The sequence below is a fragment of the Gavialis gangeticus genome, unplaced genomic scaffold (assembly GCF_001723915.1).
Source record: "Gavialis gangeticus isolate Ggan-Ray unplaced genomic scaffold, GavGan_comp1, whole genome shotgun sequence".
Lineage (NCBI taxonomy): Eukaryota > Metazoa > Chordata > Crocodylia > Gavialidae > Gavialis > Gavialis gangeticus.
The window spans coordinates 19299977-19311858 of record NW_017729034.1 but is presented as its reverse complement, the minus strand read 5'-3'; the positions used below and the strand labels follow the sequence as shown (position 1 = coordinate 19311858).

At 46.5% G+C, this 11882-nt stretch overlaps 1 protein-coding gene across 1 annotated transcript in view; it reads right to left on the bottom strand.

Annotated features, from left to right (window-relative positions):
• Positions 1-11882, bottom strand: part of CAPN14 (calpain 14) — a 58525-nt gene that overhangs the window by 26656 nt on the left and 19987 nt on the right. Inside the window, exons 7-12 of the mRNA XM_019527645.1 lie at positions 10537-10622; positions 8755-8829; positions 8002-8165; positions 4113-4276; positions 3031-3042; positions 552-757 (exon numbers count right to left, since the gene is read on the bottom strand). Of these exons, the coding sequence (XP_019383190.1) occupies positions 552-757; positions 3031-3042; positions 4113-4276; positions 8002-8165; positions 8755-8829; positions 10537-10622 (707 nt within the window). The remainder of the gene's footprint in view (positions 1-551; positions 758-3030; positions 3043-4112; positions 4277-8001; positions 8166-8754; positions 8830-10536; positions 10623-11882) is intronic.

Below are 11882 nucleotides of genomic sequence, written 5' to 3'. Positions count from 1 at the left end.
ACTTTCCTCTTCCTTCACAGGGACTACACCATACACCCATAAAACAGCTGTATCCTTTCCCACCATTGCAGCAATCATGTCATAATGGCTGCAGTCAGCTGTGTTAGCTAACCCTGCTGAGGACTGGCCTCCACAACATGATGATTAAAGCACTTGTGTTTGCTGATGTGTTGCCAGCCAAGCTTCTCACATTTGATATCCTATCATTCTTGTAGCTGCATCAGTGGTAGTAACTGGGGGAAATTTGAGAGGGAATATCCTGGTGCCCTGTCACTCTTGGTATTGTTTTGGTGGTACTCCAGGTGCTCTTGGTTCAGTGCCCTTTCCTGCTGGACTTCCTTTAAAAGGGTAAGACCAGTAGCAGTTGGAGGACTTATTTATCCTAAGCTATAGGAAAGCAGCATCCAGCGTATCAGCACACAATCTGTCTACCATGTTTACCTTCCTGGTAGAAGATCACGGTTATTGATACATGACTTCACCCTCCACAACAGAAAGATGCAACATGCACCAGGAAAAAAGCTACAAGCAAGGGAATGGCATCCTCTCACCAAAGGGTGTGTCTCCTCGAGAAGACCCGCAAGATGAACTCAGACTCCTGATGAGGTTCTAATGTGGACGGGATGATGACGTAGAAGCCAGGACGCAGTCGGTAATCCCGAGTCACTTCCCGGTCATTCAGGAAGACATGGACTTTGTTCATAGCCTGGTTTCTGGTGAAAAATTCTGGAGGCAGCCTTCTGTTGCTTTCATAGTACTGTTAAGGCAAGAAATGTAAAACACAATTCCCATTGGTTTTAGTCTGTTGAAAACATGAAAGGCATGTTTCAGTTTCTATAGACTGCAAGCAAAGGAGACAGGAATTAGAAATCTACTCTCCTTCATCTTTTTACCAGTCTCGGGTTGCCCTGATAAGGCATTTTGATTAGCCAGTTTTGGAGTCCCCTGTGGTTCAGTGGTAGAATCCTTGTCTGCTACACTGGAGACCTGGGTTCAATTTCAGGACACTTATACAAATACAGCCATGGAGGCACCAAATGTCTGGACTCAGTCTGACCTTCGGATTCTGTCTCAGTGGGCTAAAGTAGAGATGGAAGATCTGGGCAGCCTCTGTTCCACCAAAACTCCTGCCTAAGCATGTGTATCAAAGGTCTGGGTGACCTTGAGTGCATACACCATGCTCCAGAAGGATCAATGGTTGCCAAACATTGTCCAGATTTGAAATAACAAAGTGATTAGAGCTTCCACCAAATCCCTCTGGAGCCTGTTCTGCAGTGCAACTGATCTCACTGGGAACAGCAGCATAGGCCTGGCAAGGGGAGGGAGCACCTGCCTTTGCAACCTGCTTATTATAGGCTGCTGCAGGAGGCACTTCAGCCCCCAGCAGAAATAACAGGAGTCAGGAGCTGTTCTAAGTCCCAGCAGCTTTCTGAGGAATGTGTATTAGCTGCTTTGCTACCCCAAGAAGCCTGGGATCCATTGCTGCATTGAGTATTATGTCCCCAGCTTACTCCCTCCTATCTCTAGTCTTGCCCAGCAGTACCCTGGTGTACCAGAGATATGAAAGTGGTACTGACTTTATAGGACCCTACATGTCCCATAGGTCCTATGCGACACCTACACCTGGGGATCCTAGTCCAGAGTACGATATCCAGGCCCCTATAAATGCATGTCTTGAATATTCCTGGGATCTACTCAAGAAAGCAGCACTCTGCTCTTACAAATAGCTTGTACTTGGCAGTAATCCTCCAGGAGTATTAGCAAGGATAAGAGAGTGGAGAGAGAGTGAGCAAACATGCAAGTGAATCTAATATGTGCTACTAATGGCTCCAATGAAGATAGAAACAAAGCAAATACTTCCACTGGTGAAGAATACTGGAGTCACCTGATATTGGCCATTCCTCAAAATGGTTCAGGCTTTTCACTTTCTCACTGGGTTGTGGAGATGTTATTCCTCTGCTTTTGCCATGTTTCTCTCATGCTAATGAAGCAATCTATCATTTCAGGGGCCCAGGGGTTGCCCCTTTTCATGAACCATACATTAAATTCATGGCTTTTATGCTTCTGTCAATACTGTGATTCATTGTGGTTCCAATTCAAAAAATGCTCTCGGTTTTACATCTCTCAGTATTAATCTTGACGTTCAATACAAACCTGAAATTGAACTCCCAGCTGCCACCAGCCCTGGTCTCCCCATTAGCATGGATACAGCACAGTGCTTCTGTGCTTTCATAATCAGTCTCAGCCCCATGTGTGTTAGCAAGTACAATCTCACTCTTGTTCTTGACAGCACCTTCAAAGAGTTGAGAAAGCGTCTGAATCTGAGGCTGCCGTCCTGATAATTAACATTGTAAATGCACTGTAAGGACTGTCCACTAAAGTTAGTTCATTGCCAATCCAAATTCATGGGGACACTCATTCTGGAAGCATTAATTGGCCATGAAGGGGTAGGTACAGAGCCGAGTCAGAGCCTGCTCTGCAGCCAAAAGGTGTAAATCAGGGCAGAACTCAGCTCTCAGCTTTTAACTTCCAGACCTAAGCTCAGATTCCAGGGTCCCTCATGGGGAAAAGTTTTAAGAGCTTCCTAAAAATGTTGGATGAACCTACGTGGCAGAAAACACCTGTACCATTTTCCGTAGAAAATTCCCAGCAGTGAGATACTGGGAACATTGCACTCCCCTGAGACACCTGGTGAAGACCAGCCCAGTTCATGGCAGATCCCAAGACTGAGAGGAGACCATAAATGTAGCATAAAGCCACTTACTCTCTTCCTCTGCACTGAACTGCTAAAAGCACAGACACAAATCCAGCTCAGGGTCAGGACCATAAAACTAAAATGAGCTATAATCCCCCTGAAATTAATTGAGTCATATCCCTGCAGTGATTTCTGTTAATGTTTTCTAAAGCTAGTCCTAGAGCAACTGGCCAAGAATCAAAGGCAATCCCAGCACCATCAGCAGTGGCATAACATCTGCATTTCCCTTCATGCAGTGCCTTTGTAGAACCAGTAGAAGAGAGCAAGGCACTTACCTCTGGGCCCACCTAAATGAAAAGAGAAAAAGAGAGAATGTATATCAGACTGCGAGCTCAGAGTCCTTTAATTCACAGCAAACACAGATGTACTCTAGTAACTGGAAGAAGCCAAGCGGATTAAGTTTAGAATCTCTCACTTAAAAAAGCCCCGATTCCTTCATTCGAAAGTCTTTCCCAGGCTGCCTACAATCTGTTTGCTATGCTCTATGAGGAGAGGTGTGACAACAAAGGCGTCAGTGCTTTCCGTAGATTAAAGGAGACTGCTTTTGGTTGAGTGGACTCAGGGAAGTACAGTTTGTGCCAAGAATACATTTCTCAGTGTCCATGCTGATAGCAAAGCATGTCAGCTGTACAGCTCCTATAGAATCAGCTATGGAGGGAGAGGGATGGGTCTCCTGCTTGTGAGATCCAAGTATCTTTGTGCTACCCTTAGTGTGACCCTGCAGAGGCATGATGTCCCCACTGGAGATCTGTGATTAGTATGCTGGGCTGAGTTTGCAGAAGAGCTGAGCCCTCCGTGACTCCAGCTGAAGCTCGTATGGAGCTGGGGCTGCTCATGACCTTGGAAAAAAATCAGGCCTCATGTCCTCAGAATGTACACAGGGAGAAGTACAGCTTGTGGGCCACCCATCCCATGTGCTGGCCAAGATATCAAATGCCATACAGCAGGAACTGAACCAGAAACCCCATCACTAAAAAGATGAGTTGCTACAGCTTGAGCAAGAGCCCTTCTACTACAATTTGAGCTCCTAGAACTTGAGCAATGGTTCCTTTTGCTATGTCAGAAGGAACACTTCTAATGTCTTGTAGCCTGACAGGAGATCATTTCCAGGGCTTGATAAAAAAGTCAAGGAGAATGAACTCCATTAAGACCCAACCCTTTTGATGTAAGCAGGTTTTTTTTGGTTCAATAGGAAGCATGAGCAGACCAGGAGAGGAAGCAACAGGCTCCTTTGGATTTTGTGGGATGTATAATTCTGGAGATCTGAAGACCCTCACTTGCTTTGAAAGAACAGGACACCTCTCTTGTGCTGGGTAGGACAAGTTTTCTTTGAGATGGTAGATCTGATTCCACTCACCTTATAGACAAAAAAGCCAATGTAGAGGTGAGGTACCCGGTTCCGATGTTTGCTGCTGTGTTTCTGAATCAGGGACACCAGCACACTACAGGAGCGCAGGGAGCATTTGCTGCTGTCCCCTGGCAAAACTTTCAGCCGATACTGGGGATTCATCCAAAATGTGCCTAAGAAGGAAAACAAGATAACACTTAGTTTCATGTTCCAGCATGCAATTTGTTATTTTGCTCCCATGTGCTTAGCTTCAGGCTGTAAAGTACAAAGAGCAGAGGGGTCTGCCTAGGAGAGAGATGTGTTGGTTCAGGAGGGAAACCGCAACATCAGCTGCTGCACAAAAGGCAGAAACAACATGAGCCTCCATTCATGTCAATGGATGGACACAAGGGACAAACATGCTCAGTATCAAATTGGGACAGATGAAACAACACTGGTACAACAGGAACCCAGACTTCTGAGACTCCGAGGTCTCAATTTTAAATTAGTTATGATTATTTACATTGCAATCCCTGTGTCCAAGTCAAGAGCATAAGTTCTGAATGAGGCTGTAAAAGCTATTCTGATGGCAGCACAAATGGTGAGCAAAATGGTGAGCAAATACATTTCTGTAAAGGACTGGGTGTATCAAACCTTGGGAACTTGAGCAACTGGTGCCTCCTGAATCTGGGGGGGTACCCGCAGAAGCCACCGATGGTGGCGGCCCTGTCGGGGGGGACACCAGCCCTGCTGACAGCTTCAGTTTCAGCTGTCAAGGGAGGCACTGGCCCCATCAGAGGGAGCATGTGCACCCCCATGCACACCCTACCAGTTGCCTATGCTTGGGAGCATCCGCCCAGGTTTCCCTGCTTATAAAAACGTGCCTCAGGGAATCTCAGGGTAACTCTCTAAGCAGCAAAAGTTGGGGTTCCCCACTTTTGGACACCTGCCCACGGGTGCATCTCCATAAGGGTGAAAAACCCATGTGGAACTCAGTGTGGAGGCATGGGACCTGGGTAATTCCCAGCATCTGTGCCTCCATGCTGGAACCCATGCTGACCCATGCCTCTCTGTGAAGTATGGGTTGTCATGGTACCCAATGCAGATCTCAGTGTAGAGGCACGGGGCACCAGGAATTCCCTGTTTCCCACACAGCCTTATACCTCCTTGCCAGGACCTATGCTGACCCATGTTTCACACAAATCATAGGTCAGCATGGGTCCTGGCATGGAGGCACAGGGCACTTGGGATTCCCCGGGTTCTGCTCCCTTTGCCCCTCCCCCACACTGGGACCTCCACCAACCTGTGCCTCCATGTAAGGCACCAGTTGGCACAGAACCCAGATCCCAAAAAGGAGGCACAGGGCAGTGAGAGAACCAGGGCATACCAAGGCAGGGCCAGTCCAACCACTAGGTGAACTAAGCAATTGCCTAGGGTGCCAAAATTTGTGGGGGGCACCAAAATTATATTCAGAACAAAATAACTGGAACATCATTCTAAATAACAGCCATGGCTAGCTACGGCTTTCACATTGGGCCAGCCCTGCCCCCAGCCCTGCTAGTGCACCTCACTCCTGACCTGCAGTCCCTGCCCCCAGGCCAGCAGTGCCCCTCATTCCTGCCCAGTGCACCCACCCTGTGGGGCCAGAGCCGGAGCCAGGGTCAGTGCTAGGGCCCGTCTCCAGGCTGCTCTCCTGTAAAAGTTAATTCTAGACTTCTTATTTTCCTCTATAATGGAAGTGGTGAGGGCGCTGAGGTACACAGTTCACCTAGGGCACCAATTACCCTTGGACCAGCCCTGTCCCTAGGCAAAGAGAATACATTGCCCTTTATCCTGCATTGGGCTCCGAAGACAAGTTTTTCACCCAATTAAGTGACTGAGCTGTGTTCAGATGCGTCCCACCACAGCTTCACCCACTTCATTTGGCAAAGACTATTTTTATCCTAATTGGCTAAATTGTAGCCTGACCTATGTGAGATGGGGCACACAGGTTGCACACTCTAAGGCACAGAACAGAGAAATAGTTGTGAAATAGTCCCTGTCTTTCTGCTGCCTGGCGGCTTCAAAGGGTTATAGTTTTCCCATTCTCTGCAACTGGGGGGGAGCTTCCCTTTTTTCAGATAAAAGCTGAGAGCCTAAGTCATTACCTAACCACAGGAGCTGGGTGAGTCAGTAATGTTATGTGGCTTATGAAAAAATAACAGGTTGGCACTTCTGCAGCAACTTTGCTGCTTCCTCCTTGCTCTTTGTTGCCTACTACTGTAATTTCCCCTTCCTACACTTTCCAAAAGTTTGGCTGCTCTGTGCATTCTTATTATTTGCTCAAAGACTAGAGTAAAAGTAAGACACCCTGGGCACATCTACATGTTCATTAATGTGCCATAGTTACTATGCATTAAGTTCAGTACTTGGTTAACCAAGTACTAAATCCATGCACAGTAACTCACACTACTATGCAGTAGTGCTGGCGCATGGGTTTTTAGTGATGCTTACCGTGCAGTAGCCCAAAACTACTGCGCAGTAACATATTAGCACTGTTTTTGCCCTGCACAGTACTGTGCAGTGTTATTAGGTTACTGCACAGTTAGCATCTCATGTAGACACCCCATGTCTACAATGACTAGGCATGAGACTGCCTTGATGCTTGGTCTGAGGACTTTGGTAACAGTATCCAAGAAAGAAACTCTTTAAGTGTGGGGACAGGGGTGAGGGAGGGAGGAGGGGCAAGAGGCGGGGCAGGCAATCCCTGTACAGACTGTGAGAGAACATCTGGGCTGCATTATTTCCAGGAGAACTTCCTGGAACGTGTCCTTAAATCTGATAGTGCCTCCCCATAACATTATGTCTTGGGCCTAAACTCATCCCTGACGTAACTCCATTGATTTCAGGGAGTTTCAATCAATGTTGTCCTTTGGCCACCTACCCAATTACTGTACTCAGCCACAGTGCTTCAGTCTTTGCACACTTTGTTGTAGATTTAATTAAGAGCAATGTTATTTTTTGATTAAGTTAGCTGGGGACATTTAACAGTTTATTTGTAATGCCCAGGGGTCCACTAACCAAGACACTGCATAACCAGGCAGTAAGAGATCATCCCTGCCTTGGAAAAATCTTGCAATCTAAAAAAAGACAGTGAGGCAGAACTATCATGCTCAGAGCTTCTATTGATTTCAACAGGCATTTCTGAAAAGGCAAGTCTTAAACAGCATTCCCAATGCCACAGGGAAAGTCTCTCTCAGAACTGACCATAAACCTCTTGAGTCTAGGGTGGCCATTTGTCCGATTTTATAGAGGACAGTCCAATTTTCTGGTCCTCTGTCCTCTGTTGATGTGAAAATGGACACCTTTATGTCCTCTATTTTTCACCACTTGGCACCGCCCCCCCCCACCTACACCTGCACAGCCGCCTGCGGGAGCTCCCCGCTCGGCCCACCCCTGCCACCCACATTGCCACGGCTGCCTGTGGGAGCTCCCCACTCGCTGCCACCATGCCCCCACTGCCGACACTACCACCTGTGGGAGCTCACTGTGCCCCCCACCCCAGTCTCGGGAAGCAGGCGTTGTTCATGGTGATGGGGACAGTTGCTCTAAATGCAACTGTCCTCTATTCTTGAGGTACCTCGATGGCCACCCTACTTGAGTCCCAGTCTAGTGTTATCATCACTGTAAGACCCTTCTTCCTCTGTGAGTGGCTTTCTGTTATAGTAGAGCCTAATAAGATGGAACAGATACAAACTTATTAATCTCCTGGCTATCCTATAGGTATTTTAAAAGGTCTAGAATTTTTGCTAAGAAAGTGTAACCCTTAGTCTTGAACCCAGGTGATCTCTGTGTAAACCAACTGTGCTGTTCATAAATTATACAAGAAAACTTTAGCCTGAACCCTGATCCCTTAAAAGGGGATCCAACTGCTGCTCACCATTATACTGCTTCATCCTTCCTCCTGCTGTGCTTCCCCTGACCCATCTTCCAATTTGCTGAGAGTACATCCACTTCTTTCCGTCCTCCTGGCTCACAAGGTCTGGAGTTAATTTACAGATCATCAGTTCTACAAAATGGGTCTTAAAATCTTGCAGAGACATCCTGGGAAAAGAGAACCACGAGGTGTCTTGTCAGCAGCTTACGAGTCCATATGGCTAAAAAAGGGAGTGGGTGTCTCCGACACTGCACCATCCCATGTTGCATATGGTAATGTTCATATTTTATGAGACAGTGAGGAAATGAATGTCTGCTCCAACAACAGCATGCAGCAGTAGCAAATGAATGACTAAAGGTTCAGCAAAAAATAGCAGCAGAGAGAGGGAGATTAAATGAGAATCCAAGCAGAGGAACCAGTAAAAGGAAACTGGCCACAACATTGCCACCTGCTGGCAAAAATGAACAGAAAGCAGGGGAGTGACACTCAAGAAGATCTCAGTAAAGCTTTGTCCTAGTTTAAGCTGAAAACGTGAGGGAGGTGAAGTATCCAGTCTGTGTGATACTAGCACTCCCATGCACCCCTACTAGGTGACCCCTACTTCATACTGAATATAGTTTAAGTTGTTGTAAATCATGTTGCACCCATCTCATCCTAGAAAGTGCAGTGCAGAAACACAAGCTAGCTGCAGCTTCAGCTGTGGCCTCAGAGACAGGTAAGAGGGAAGAGGAAATCAATTGCATAGAGCTCCCGTACCAGAATTCACCATCTTCATTATTTTTCCGCAGCAAAATCTTCTCCTTAGGGCTGAGCAGGTCCCATTTCCCTGAGCTAGGGAAAGAAAAAAGGTATCTGATTTCTGAAGTCATGACTAAATAAATCTGGTTTCAAATTCAGCAAGTCTAATTCAGAGCTCAATTATAAAATTTATTCCCACTTCAGAACATACATCAAATCTTTGTTTCAAGCACTTTTATAGTCATCACTTGTCTGCCATGTGACTACTCCAAATGCAAAAACAAAAGTAGGAATTAGACTCTCAGCCCTCCTTCAAGAAGCATAGGCCCCTATCCCTTGAGCTGCAAGGAGTATATCTTTGTTCCTGTTAGAAATATAGGTCCCATAAAACACATCTGAGCAGTTATAATGTTTCTGCATAGTGATTCAGACATGCTGGGCAACTCATTAGTGTCCATGTGTTGCTTCAAATATGGAATTCTGGCTCTACTGAGTTTGTTAATTTTGTGCAGAAGGAAGCATAATAAGAAAGTACTCTGCCTAACAAATAGGATAATATAAGAGGCAGCTGGAAGTTATTTAAAAGGCAAGACTACTTCTTGTTCTTTACTATGACTTTCAAAATGGACAGCCGGTATGGTTGAATTATGTGACAGACACAGACTTAAGAAAGGTTCTCTAAATACAGGGTGAAAGCCTCACACATTCCCAACACCTCATTGCTCTTTACACCCCACAAAACCTGGTCAGACTGGATTGACTCAGGGTGTTAAGTGGGCGCTAGCAAAGGAGGAATCTACTACAACCTAACATGAGGCAGGGCTACAGCACTTATAATCCCTTTATAAGTGTGACTCCAGTTTTGGGGCTGGAATAACAGTCATTCTTCCTCTGTGGTGGAGGGGCAGTGACTCCTATTCTTACCATAACCTTTCAGATAGCAGTAGCCAACCTTTATGATAGGTGTAACATTTACTAGTAACCCCTGATGTTACCCAGTGTCCCCAAATTCTGTTACCACTGGGATGTGGCAACAATGAATTCAGCAGCACCTAACCCTAACAGCACTAAACCCTCAAGGCAGCACTAACCCCACATCTCCTGCCACCTCCCCAAGTGCCACTCTGATCCCTGCCCCCCCCGACTCCTGTCACTGGCTCCCCCCCTGACCCCATACAGCTCTAAGAGGAGAAGCGAGGTTCCCAATCACTAGGTCTATGTGAACTACCAGCCCTTCCACCAGTTTCCTCATCATTGCTAATTGGCCCTTCTGCTCCATCATACATAGCAACAGCGGGGTTCTTCCCTCTCCAAAACGCAAGTTGCTAAGACCTTGATGGATTCTCCACTCAGATCTCAGAACCCCAATATTTATGCAGGGTACAGAGAGCCTGGCCAGGTCCCTTGCAAAGAGCAAATGGCACAGAATAGACTAGATTTCAAAGTGCGCCTTACAATTCTAGCTGTTCTGCATGCAGCTTTGCTGGCAATCTACACCACATCAATTTCATCATCATGTAATGTTCATATTATGTTCCCTTTGACATAAAATTAATGGAAAAGTAGAGGTTGGGAGCAGCATGAGTGAAGTAACTAAATTAGCCGAACTACATTAGTGCTGATTGATGGAGCAAAATCACTCCATAAACACTTTGCTTTGAAACCAGAGGGCCTACAAAAGCAGCTGTTTGTTATATTAATGCCAGCGTCATCATTAATTTATGCCTGCAGGTGGCAGCAACATTTCATCCATCCGAACACTCCCTGCCCGGCACTAGACCTTTCCAGTTTTAAACTCACCTATCACTCCAGTCTCCTTTCCATTCAATTTTCCCCCAGGGATTTCTCAGTCTCACTAAATTTTCTGGTCCATGCGAGCAAGTCACCTGCACAAAACAATACCATTGAGTTTGCCAAGCTCCATTCAGGCCTTGGATGGTTTACAGCTGGGTAGCATGCCAGAAGATAAGTATGTGATTCGTCGCCTTTTATGTATATGAGGATAATGTTTCTGATGCAGCTTTTTTCAGTGACACTGGTGAATGTGTAATTCTGTGAACTGAAGGATGGTGTGATTTGACCAGGTTCACACAGAAAGACAGTAGCGGAGTGAGAGAGCTTACCCCTCAGGAATCTTAACACGGGCCCTTTCAGTCCAACAGCTATATAAACCTTTGAAAATCAGCTTGACATTGTACCTTTGTGTTTGAAGACAGGGCCCCAAAATCTTACCCTTTATTTATTTATTTATTTATTTATTTATTTATATTAAATATAAATGAATGAATACACTCGTCTTACAATATTGCAAAACAGCCAGTGAGGTTACTGCAAGACCTTTAACTAGAGTTCTCCCTGAATTCCAGTCTAAAGGATAAAAGGAAGGACAGCAATGCAAGAGGGCCAGGAGATGGTTACTTATACCTCACATGATTACTTATTTCCTCACCTCACACAGCATTTTGAGGTGTGCTCCTGCTGTCCCAAGTGTTCCTGTCCTGCTCCAGCGAGGGCTGCAGGAAGTGGCTGCATGGGGAGCTGTTCCCTCCCCATACCTTTGCTCCTAGGCTGTTGGGGAACACTGAAGGAGGGGCCAGGCAAGAAGGGGGAACCTGCTAATTCCACTGTTCCCAGCTGAGCTGAGCTCCATGCAGCCTGGCTGGAGCAGGGCAGTAATAACTTTAGAGCCCATCCCCATCTCAGAGTCAGCTAGAAACAGCGGCAGCAGCAGGCTGGAAAAGGGAGAACAGGAGGAGAGGTGCCCCTGTGCATGGAGGACAAGTGAGGGGAAACTGAGCAGGGGTGCAGGATTTCTTTTGCTTCTGGGATTTGAAGCTCTCTGGCTGCTGCTCCCATGCTGTGAAAGGCAGGGGGATGCAGCCACACTACTGCTCTTCTCTGAATCTACCCCTGCTGACACCCCATGCCATTCATTGAGAGGAGGAGGTGTGGGGAGCAAGAATGTATGTCTGCTACCAACACCTGCCCTGAGTTAACTGGTTCAACTTGGAGGCCTGTGTATGTGCCTACATGTGGCATGGGTAGATCTTCTCCAGTACCTTTCCTTCTGGGGACAAGAACTCATCTTCAGGGTCCCTGGCTAGTCACCAGAAGAAGGTCCTGGAGTTCTTGTAACTGGGGGGGAA